The sequence below is a fragment of the Macrosteles quadrilineatus genome, unplaced genomic scaffold (assembly GCF_028750875.1).
Source record: "Macrosteles quadrilineatus isolate MER2022 unplaced genomic scaffold, UCM_ALF_1.0 Scaffold_5__1_contigs__length_97177068, whole genome shotgun sequence".
Taxonomy (NCBI): Eukaryota; Metazoa; Arthropoda; class Insecta; order Hemiptera; family Cicadellidae; genus Macrosteles; species Macrosteles quadrilineatus.
In genome coordinates this window covers 54,429,007-54,441,107 of record NW_026542598.1, presented here as the reverse complement: position 1 = coordinate 54,441,107, position 12,101 = coordinate 54,429,007, and the positions used below count along the sequence as shown (strand labels likewise).

The window sequence follows — 12,101 nt, the reverse complement described above, 5'->3', positions numbered from 1 at the left end:
TCGGGAATAGACGTACTAATTGTTTCTTAGAATACACATTGCTTACGTATGACTAATTAAACCTAAGTGAATACTAGGTAAGGTCAAAGCATATGAATCATATATGTATTGTGGTTAATCATTTTGTGTAGCAATAAATTAAAATAAGTTAAATGGCTAACTTGTGAAATATATTTATGAATAATTATTGTATGTTACCAAAATTATCTTATAAAATAAACATAGTATCTATTGACCTAACGTAACTAAATATTTTTATTTTACAAGTCTTGTTTGAAAAACTTTCATTCGGGAGACATGAATTACTTCTTTGACAAGTTTTCCATTTTTTAAGATTTCCACTAGATATGAGACTGGTGTAACTTGTTTTAATACAGTATAAGGACCTTTGTAGCGGTAAGAAAATTTGGTTTGATTTTCCCGCAAATTTTTAGGGTACCATATGAGAACTTGGTCTCCTGGGTGTAAGATTAAGTCTCTCCTATTCCTATCGAAATACATTTTTTGTTTCTTTTGTTCACTAGCTATGATAGAAGGTATTGTGTCCCTAATTTCATTTACAATTCTTAAGTTTTCTAACAGATCTTTTTCTACATTTGGATTTACAAACAAAGTATCACTTGGAAAACTTGGCTCAAAGCCTAAAAATAAGTACGAAGGTTTGTACTTGGTTGTCTGGTGTTTACTGTTATTGTAAGCAAAAAGTACATAGTCAATGTATTGTGACCATGCGTTTGGTTTTTCAGCTACATAATGAGAAATCATATTTATCAACGTGTTATTAAAGTTTTCTACTTGTCCATTTACTTGTGGTGTGAAAGCACTACTTAGAATTTGGCATGTACCTATTGCTGTGGTTAAGTCACGAATCAAATTGTTGTTAAATTCAGTACCTCTATCTGATAGTATAATAGAAGGTGTTCCATAAGTACAAATTAGTTTTAAGAGACATTTTACAATTGATTTACCATCTGCAACTACAAGTGGGAAAGCAAATGCAAATCGACTACAGGCATCAGTTACTGTTAAAATGTATTTATATCTATTGCTAGGATTTAATGGACCAATTATGTCAAGTTGGATTCGTTCAAATATTTTGTTAGTGGGAGGGATAGGATTAAGGAAGCCATACTTCTTCTTCGGAGAGTTCTTTCTTTTCTGACAACTTTCGCAGGTTTTCACGTAGTTTTCGACATCTGTTGACATACCAATCCAATGATATCTTTCTTTGATTTTTCCGAGAGTCTTGAATGTACTTAGATGTCCTCCTGATAACGGTGAATTGTGGTACTCCTGAAGGATGTTGTTGACGAGTTTTCGTGGTATTGCTATAACATGTCTGTGAGGATCAGAATCGTTGTACATTCGGTAGAGTACACCATTCTCCGTCTTGTAATACGTGGCCATTTTCCTGTACTTTTGTTCCACAAGATCAGGATTTTCCAAAGCAAGTAAGATGCATTTTAGATCATCGTCCTGAGCTTGCAATTTCTTCAAGTCCACGAGATGAAGGGCATTTACTGAAGTAAGGTTGAAAGTGAAATCCTCTTCTATAGTCTTGTCAACCGGATTTCTGCTTAAGAAGTCAGGCAAGACTAAGGATTTACCTGCCTTGTGAGTAATTTCCAGGTCGTAGTCACATATTAAATTCGAGAGTCTGGTGAGTCTAGATGAAGCTCCTTTAAATGATTTATAATATTGCAATGCAGAATGATCAGTGAAAACCTTTACTTTTCTTCCGAATAAAAATTCTCTCCATTTTACCAATGCATAGACTAAGGATAAGAATTCTTTTTCTGAAACGCTGTAGTTAACTTCATTTGGTTTTAGTTTTCTACTTAAATACTGAATAGGATGTTCTGTAGATGTTTCTGGATCATACTGGGTCATTACTGCTCCAATAGCATAATTTGATGCGTCTGTGTACACTATGGTCTCTCTGTGTTCTACGAAGTGGCTGAGAAGTGGCGGTGAGGTGAGAATCGTCTTGAGTTCCTGGAATGAAGTCTCACAGTCGTTTGTCCATTGAAACTTCTTCGTTGCGTTGAATTCCTTTATGAGTGTTGTTAAGGGCATGGCTATTTTTGCAAAGTTTTTAACAAATCTACGGAAGTAATTTGCAGCTCCAAGAAATGATCTTACTTGTTTAATGGTAGTTGGGGTTTTAAATTTAATTATGGATTCTATATTTGTTTTTAATGGCAAACAGCCTTTAGAACTTACTTCATGTCCAAGTATGTTTATTTTATCGTACATGAATTGACACTTTTTTGAGTTAAGCTTTAGGTTAACATTGTTTAGCTCTTGTAAAATAATTTCTATGTTTTCCAACTGTTCGTCAAATGTTTTTCCTAACACGGTGATGTCATCAATGAATGGTATGCATCTGCTATACAAATGTTTTGATAAAATTCTAGTTATGGCTCTTTGGAAAGCTACTGTAGCAATGGATAGCCCTTGTGGCATTCTTCTAAACTGATACTTTCCCGTTTGTGTGATAACGGTTAAATATTTTCTGTCTTCTGGGGCTATCTCTAACTGAAAGAAAGCGTTTTTCAAATCTAAGTGGGTAAAATAAGTCATTTCAGATAAACAAGACAAGACCAAATCTACTGAGACTATGGGGAAATTTTGTTGTTCTAAACATTTGTTAACTGATCTCAAATCAGATATTACACGCGATGAGCTGTCAGAGTTGGTTATTACGAACATTGGGCTGGCGAACTCTGTGTATTCGGGCGATTCTTCCAGTATACCTGCCTTTGTTAGTTTTTCGATTTCTTCTTGAAGGATTTTGCGTTCTTTTAGGCTTTGCCTATAAGGAGGATGATATACTGGTTTAGCATCTGATTTTAGGTTGAGTTTAACTGGTGGTAGTTTAGCTGGACCTAAATCTTCTGTCTTGTTGGTAAACATGTGGCTAAATTTAAATAATATTGCTGCTAACTTATTATGCTGATTGACTGTCAGTTTTGGATTTATGTCAAGTGGGTTGCCATTTCTGTCAAGTGCAATTGTTTTAGAAGGATGAAGTGGTTTTATTTTAGGTGGATGTGTGCATGTTCTTGTTTTTACTTCGGCATTTGGTTTTAAATAACCTAATATTACGTTTTGTTTTAACCATTTTGGAGATTTACTTGCATTGTAAGCGTAAATAAACTTTTGTGAATTTTCGTTTTCTGATGAGATATAAAAGTGGAGGTTCTTTTTGTCTCGGAAATTTAAATCTATATCAAGTTCATATTGATGATGTTCTGGCAAGATTTCCATTAATTTGTAGTGTTGTTGGGGAGCAATAACTGTGTCCGTATGAACTTTAATTTCAATCATGTCATTACTAGACTCCGCTATAGTTGTTAGAACAAACGGTTTTAAATTAAGTAACCAAGATTTGTCCATTGTGATGCAATGAACTTTATCTTTATTCGTTAGTCTGATTTCCTGTTTCTTAAAATCCAATTCCATGCAGTTTTGGAATAAAAACCAATTTCCCAAGATTACGTCAGTTGCCAAATCTTCAATTACGTAAAAGTCAGTTGGATACACAGTGCCATTAATTGTTATTGGTAGTAAAAGTTTTCCTAATACTTTGACTGGTTGGTCGTTAGCAGCTACAATTAAGGGTAAGTTATCTGTTTGAAAGGATAGGTTATTTACAATTGATGATTTTATCAGGCAATAGTTGCAACCAGTATCTAAGGTAGCTGAATAAGTCTGTCCATTTTCTGGTATATCAATATTTAGTGTCAATGTAGGGAATGTTTTTGTTTGCTTAACATTAAAAATTAAGTCATAAATATCCGATAGTGTGCATTTAGATTGTCTTTTATCACATTTAATTAGGGTTCTCAAATTTAGGTGTTTAGAACTTTGTTGGAAAACTTCTTTGTCGATTTGATTCTGGAGGGTTGTTGCTTCACTAGCTGTTAAACAAACTCCTGCAGTTGATGAATCCACATGTCTATCCGTAGAGGTTCCTGGAAGTGATGTACTCGTACTGAAGCTGTTGTTGTCATCCGACGTTGAAGGTCGTGAAGAGTTAACAGATGTACGTGCCATATCTTGAGTCTTGGGCTGATCAGCTGTGCGGTGCTGTGACGTCAGTTGCTGGGTCGGTGTTCCTAGGCAGCAGTGGGTCGACGCTTGTGACGTAGGCGTTTGTTGTGGTGCGTTATCTTCTCCATCAGCTGGCTGCAAGGTCGTCTTAGGTTCAGCCGTAGCTGTAGGAATGATGTTGGTCTGGTTCTCGAGTTGTGTGTGTTGAATATTTCTTGATGTTATTGTGGTTCTTGGAGGAAGTGATTTAGTTATTGGGGTTACTTTAACTTTATGTTTTACACGAAACGAATCCTCAATTGTTGGAAAGTTGTATTGGTATTGAGGGCTTAATGGTGAAAATATATTACATTTTGAATTATTGGATGCTTCTAAAATTGATGATTGGTTGAAATGTGGGAAACGTTTAGTTGTGTTCCAGAAATATCTCGTGTGTGTTTGTTTATTTTGGGAAGCCAAATATCTATTTTGTGGTAGTTGACTTCCCTGCTTTAGAAGTTTTTTGGAAACTGTTCCCTCTTAGCAGGACGCCTAAAGCACTGGTCAATGGTGTGGTTATTTCTTTTGCAATATGCACAAAATTTGGAAGGTGTATTTGAGTATTTTGGATTCCTACGGTTAGCTCTAGCATTGTACCAACAATTTTCTGTGGCGTGATTGTGTTTGTTACATATGTGACAAAAGAGTGGAGTGTTTTGTGATCGGTGTGGTGATCTATAATCTAGTCTGGTTCTTGGGATATGTTGTCTGTTGGAGTGATGTGAATTGTGAAGTGAAGAGCTTCTCGATAAATTTTGTGAGTTTCGAGAAGTGCTTCTGGGCCTATATTTTTCAGCTGACCTGTCATATCTGGGATGAGGGGAAATGTCTCTTCTTTGTGTGGATCTTGAACGATGATAAGTTTCTTTGTGTGGGTTGTCCCTAGGGTAGTTTGTTTCATCAGGTTTGACCTTGAGGCTTAATAATGTATCTTTTATGTCCCTAAGTTCTAATTTTAAGTTGTCTAATTCGTCAGTTTCATACGTTACCGATTTTGGTTTAGGTTTTATTAAGGTAACGCGTTCAGCTGAGGTTTGGTATTTTCTCTGATTTTTATTCCTAATAGCTCTTTGAGATTCAATTTTTAGCAGATTTTCGTTTAGCTGTTTAAGTGAGTTGTTTTCCATTCTCACTAGGTCATTACAAATTTCCGGTTTTATTCCCTGAATTACGAATTTTATTATTTTTGCATCATTCATATTGGGATCTATTCTGTGGGAAAGGTGAATGATTTCGTATAGGAATTGCATTGGAGATTCATTTTCTCCTTGTGTTCGATTTTCAAGGACCGTCTGTAAGTCATCAATTAATGCAACTGGGCTGAATGCTTTAATAAATTCAGACTCTAGGTTTGCCCAACTAGTTTCATTGTTTTCATGTTTGTAGAGTGCAAACCATTTATACGGGGTAGACGTTAAGTGTGTGGGGAAAAGTTCAATTTTAGTTTTTTCGGACCAATGGTTGCACCTTGATGCAATATTGAATTTTTGAATAAATTCATGTACATCTTCTGAAGGAAGACCTGAGTATGTGCCTGCTTTTATTAGGGGAAGTTTCTCTTTTGACTCATCAGCCATGTTTTTGTTGGTTATATAATATGATTTAGGGTGAGATGCTATTTGTGTTGATGTGTTAGGGGTTCCTAGTTGGTTGTGATTTTGATGGGTTTCTTGATTTAAGTTTAACGAATTAAAGCTATGTAACAATTGTTCGTGTTCTATTATTGACCTGTTTTCATAAAGGTTTTGTGAATGTTCAGGTTTAGGTTGTGTTAGGTCGTCAGAAGTGTTTATAGTATCATATGTTGGTTCTTGAAGTATTTTCTTGAATTTTAGCAAATCTCTAAACTGTTCTTTTGTTTTGTCTTCTAGTTTGTTGTTAAAGAACAAGTCTGTTAATGCCTCAGAAAAACTTGGATGTCTAAATGCAGTCTTGAAAACATCTTTGGTGAAAGCTAATTTTGTTCTTAGGTTGGCTAGGGTTTCGGTTTCAGGGATGGGTGGGAGTTGTATTTTATATTGACAAGCTAGTTGTAAAGCCTCAGTTTTGTTTAAGCTATATATGTCAATGTTAACAATTTCAAAATCTAAATCCATAAATTATCTTTTAAGTTTTAGTAATGTGACAAACCTACATAAACTATTGTTACATTTGGTGGTTTTATTAAGGTTATGGGCCTAGCTAAGATACGTGTTTTTATTTGAGTTAGTGGCCTATATTGTTTTGTTCATAATCTTTAACTAACACCCTATACATTTTACGATACGTGAGTCTGATATTAACTTAAGTGACTATAATTGACTATAAATAAACTAAAATAATTCACAAGTCATATAATTTGTTTCAAAATAATTTATTAAAATAAATGTAGGATCGTTACTGTTTAGTTAAAATGCAAAGACAGCCTTCGCCGTGCGGCTGCCTCCACCATGCGAGTCCCATGCCTCACTTTAAGTTTAAGTTTCCTAAATGTTACACTCGCTTAGCTTAGTCAAGAGGTGTTAGGTTAATGAGACATAAGACTGCTTAAGGGTGTTACTCAACGTGTAATGAACAAAAATTTAAATTTAGAAAAACAACAAAAGTAACAAAGTGTACAACAGCAAAAGAAAACTTAGAAAAGGCAAATATCAACAATAATAAGATAAATTAAATTACAACGTTAAATTTACAAGAAAAGAAAATCAATTGAAAATATAAAAGAATTAGTTACTGACAAATTATATGACTTTTATGTTTGACAAAGTTTTAGTTAGATATTTTATTCTTTCTACATACTGTCTATTGTCCCAGAAGCACACACACCGATACACGCACTCGCAAACTCCCGATCTTCTTTCTCCGGTGGCCCGTGGTGATCTCCTCGATGTTTTCCTTCAGATCCTCCAGCTCCAAGAGTCGTCACCCCTCCATCTTCTTCATTAGCCCTTCTCATTGGCTGATTACCGATAGGGTGTGTGGCTTATAGGTTAACGGTGTTTCTTGGAAGTCAGCCCTACCGGTCATCGCCTAGCTCACATCAGCTGGGAAAGGAATTTGTAAATCGATGCTCATGCTACTGTTCAACTCTGTTCACACCAACTGGTCGACTAAGTGTAATGTGAACAGAGTGTCTGCATAGATGAGCACCGTGGGTACGGGGTTAATCCCCTTTCTTACAGCAATACATAGACTCTGTGAAGGTGGGTCTCATCCATTATAGTCTTTAGTCTACACACATCACCATACACAGAGACTCTGTTAAGAAGAGTCTCATCCATACAATCTCTAGTCTTTAGTCACACACATCTTCATATACAGAGGCTCTGTTAAGAAGAGTCTCATCCATACAATCTCTAGTCTTTAGTCACACACATCTTCATATACAGAGGCTCTGTTAAGAAGAGTCTCATCCATACAATCTCTAGTCTTTAGTCACACACATCTTCATATACAGAGTCTCTGTGAAGGGGAGTGTTATCCTTACAATCTATAGTCTTTAGTCTACACACCTCACCATACACAGAGGCTCTGTGAAGGGGAGTCTCATCCTTACAATCTCTAGTCTTTATTCTACACACCTCACCATACACAGAGACTCTGTGAAGGGGAGTGTCATCCTTACAATCTATAGTCTTTAGTCTACACACCTCACCATACACAGAGGCTCTGTGAAGGGGAGTGTCACCCTCTAGTCTTTAGTCAAACACATCTTCATATACAGAGGCTCTGTTAAGAAGAGTCTCATCCATACAATCTCTAGTCTTTAGTCATACACATCTTCATATACAGAGGCTCTGTTAAGAAGAGTCTCATCCATACAATCTCTAGTCTTTAGTCACACACATCTTCATATACAGAGTCTCTGTGAAGGGGAGTGTTATCCTTACAATCTCTAGTCTTTAGTCTACACACCTCACCATACACAGAGGCTCTGTGAAGGGGAGTGTCACCCTTACAATCTCTAGTCTTTAGTCACACACATCTTCATATACAGAGTCTCTGTGAAGGGGAGTGTTATCCTTACAATCTATAGTCTTTAGTCTACACACCTCACCATACACAGAGGCTCTGTGAAGGGGAGTGTCACCCTTACAATCTCTAGTCTTTAGTCACACACATCTTCATATACAGAGTCTCTGTGAAGGGGAGTGTTATCCTTACAATCTATAGTCTTTAGTCTACACACCTCACCATACACAGAGGCTCTGTGAAGGGGAGTGTTATCCTTACAATCTCTAGTCTTTAGTCTACACACCTCACCATACACAGAGTCTCTGTGAAGGGGAGTGTTATCCTTACAATCTCTAGTCTTTAGTCTACACACCTCACCATACACAGAGTCTCTGTGAAGGGGAGTGTTATCCTTACAATCTCTAGTCTTTAGTCTACACACCTCACCATACACAGAGTCTCTGTGAAGGGGAGTGTTATCCTTACAATCTCTAGTCTTTAGTCTACACACCTCACCATACACAGAGTCTCTGTGAAGGGGAGTGTTATCCTTACAATCTCTAGTCTTTATTCTACACACATCACCATACACAGAGTCTCTGTGAAGGGGAGTGTTATCCTTACAATCTCTAGTCTTTAGTCTACACACATCACCATATACAGATGATCTGTGAAGGGGAGTGTCACCCTTACAATCTCTAGTCTTTAGTCTACACACCTCACCATACACAGAGTCTCTGTGAAGGGGAGTGTTATCCTTACAATCTCTAGTCTTTAGTCTACACACCTCACCATACACAGAGTCTCTGTGAAGGGGAGTGTTATCCTTACAATCTCTAGTCTTTAGTCTACACACCTCACCATACACAGAGTCTCTGTGAAGGGGAGTGTTATCCTTACAATCTCTAGTCTTTAGTCTACACACCTCACCATACACAGAGTCTCTGTGAAGGGGAGTGTTATCCTTACAATCTCTAGTCTTTAGTCTACACACCTCACCATACACAGAGTCTCTGTGAAGGGGAGTGTTATCCTTACAATCTCTAGTCTTTATTCTACACACATCACCATATACAGATGATCTGTGAAACAGATTCTAATCCTTACAATCTCTAATCTTTAGTGAACACACCTCTTCATATACTGGGAGTCATGTGTAAACTATATGTTCATGTACATAGAGTCTGTGATGGGTAGTCTAATTCTTACAATCTATAGTCTTTCATTTACACACCTCACCATACACAGAGACTCTGTAAAGGGGATTCTCATCCTTACAATCTCTAGTCTTTAGTTTACACGACTCTTCATATACATAGAGTCAGTAAATGGGAGTCTCATCTTTAAGTCCTTCAGTTTACACACCTTTTCATGTACAGATAATTCTGTGAAGGAGAGTATGATACTTACATCATTTAGTCCATGCATTCCTTTACATATCATTCACTCGTCCTACTTTCTACTAGGCTTTATTAATATTCTGCGTTCTTTCTTGACCTGTCCAAATATATAACCATCCAAAATATCGTAGGCCGTAGGCCCTACTACATGCACGCTATTCCAACCGTTTGTATTTTAGTTAAATTAGCTTTATTTTGATTTCCGAGAATTTAACTAAACCTAACGAACGTTAATAACAATAAATGCAATTTTATATTCTTTACAAGTATGGATTTTGATCGTTAAGATTATTTATTGCAATTCTTTTTTATCAAGTTCGTGCTATCTTTATAGTGACTTAATTGGTTAATTTTAATAATAATATTTATATTTAATTTAACAATTAATGTATCAAGTGAATGACATATATTGTTATAGTTTCATCTATAATAACTTTTATTCAATTTTTAATACCTTCGGTATAGTCACTTTATTTTGAGTTATTTTATTATAGGTACATGTGCTTTTTTAGACATTTAATAGAATGAGCATTTATTTTCAGAGCGATGTTGGAGACAAAACCACTTGGCCTGTGAGTTAAATACTTACAGTATAAATTAATATAAAATAAATTCAGTAGAATTTTCTCTCTTTCTGTTCATATGTAAATCTCACTCTACCTATATCTACTAGGCTTATTGATACATAACAAACTCCTTTTAAATTATATTGCAATACGAAAAGACGGCCATTCATTACATTTAACAAATCGTATAAAAAATCTTTTATTTGTTTTACGAACAATTGCAAATTAGTTTGATAAATATTTATTCATTCTTATTCATTCAGTACTTGCGCCATATTTATTTTGGCTAGACTGGTAAGTTGTAATATTAACTTAACTAATCACTCATGAAACTCATCAAGTGAACACTAGCAAAAAAATGTGTACCAAACTAATGCGATCTGACATTTTTTATCCACGGTTAAGGATTTCATTCGAATTTAGATTTTTGAACAACAAAAATTAAGTTTATTTTACTTCACACTACAGTAAAACCGAATATGTTTTTAATAAATGCGTTGAGGGTATAAAAAACAGTGTTTTTTTTTCCTTTGGCAAAAGAGAACCAGCTGAAGTAGAGCATATTGGATGCACAGCATTCTTACTTGTAAACGTGGATTGTTGTTGCTACTCGTATTTTCACCGACCATTTTTGTTTGTTTAACAAAAGATTGTGGCCCAATCATCGAAGTATATAACACAACTGGAATGCTAGGTGTGTGTTCACGAAAGCGCGCCGTTGTGGCAGCCTTCCCACACCACCATGGGGGACCCAGCGGATTTTAGCCAATTCATCGAATAGTGCGCGAAGTTGTTTACTCGCTCCTAGCCTTCAATAACAAAGATTAAGCACAATAATGTTTATATATTCGTAATCTGCATTAAATGCAGAATCTAATGGTGTAAATAAATTTTACTTTTGATTTAAAATATAATTTCCATAGTTAAAAAGAGTTAACAATTTTTTCATTGTGACATGAAAAAGTTTGTATGCGAGGAAGTATTTTATTTTTGGGCCAAAAGAAAACTGTAAGCGACAAAGTTGTAGTTTAAGAGATGATTTTTAACATGTGATCGAGCAATTTACAATTAAGTTTGTAGTTTGTTTGTAGTATAGTGATTAATAGCGCGACGAGGTTGATTTTATGTCGCACCAACCTCCTCAGTCCAACAACTCTTTATGTTTTTGCTACTCGATCATTGTAAAGCTAAATAAATTTTAACCTTTTTTAATAGTTGATACAAGTTAAAGAATACAACTAACTATTCTATGGATATGATCATATATTTCATTTATTTGCAGATAAATATCAATACCGGTGCCGGGCTGCCGCCCAAACCGTTTATTTCTCCAATGCTAGGGACATTATGAATGAATGTAACAAAAATAAGTTAGGTGTAAGGCAGAGATTGAAGATATTGGTTTTGTTTCACAACATTTAATGAAACTTTTGTACTATATTTAAGCACGATTGGGGGCAGTAAAACATATTCTTAAAAGTACTGTTTAGTATTATTAACCAAACCCTTTTCTCTTATTTGCGATGATATGAATTTTAAAACATATACAGAATAACAATGACACTCAAAACACTTTTTTACTACTTTTTACTTTACTTTTTATCGTGCCTTTGGAACATTATACTCATATTGTCAAAGGAACACGACTAACAATTTGATTTTGTAAATTTATTATTAATTTTTTGTTATTGCCTGTACGTTAAATACTTCCTAGGTTTAGTATTTATTACCTTTGTTCTGAGCCTTAATATTTGAAATGTATCATTAATTACCAAACAAAGCAGATAATACACGATTCATTGTTACATTTAAACAAAAGGGGATTACCAGTCCCTGTCCCTGTATATATAGTCTACATTTTTTTATTTTAATTTACGGTAACATTGTATGTAAATAGTTTACCTAGAAGGTGATAATTCAGTATTTAGTTAGGTGTTATCTGTAATAAAAATGTATTTAATACAACTATTGGTTGTACTCAAAACGTTTCTGGGAGTACCTAAACGTAAAGATTAGCTGAACCAGGGAGAACGGCCCGCGGCGCGATTTATAAATAACCTCTTTGCGTTACTAATTACTCCATTACACACGGCTAGAAAATTTTATT

At 35.3% G+C, this 12,101-nt stretch overlaps 1 protein-coding gene across 1 annotated transcript in view; it reads left to right on the top strand.

Moving 5' to 3' along the window:
- The window catches only part of LOC128994930 (uncharacterized), a 48,838-nt gene that overhangs the window by 10,241 nt on the left and 26,496 nt on the right, over positions 1–12,101 (top strand). The window contains exon 6 of the mRNA XM_054419764.1: positions 9,971–10,000. Coding sequence (XP_054275739.1) covers positions 9,971–10,000 — 30 coding nt within the window. The remainder of the gene's footprint in view (positions 1–9,970; positions 10,001–12,101) is intronic.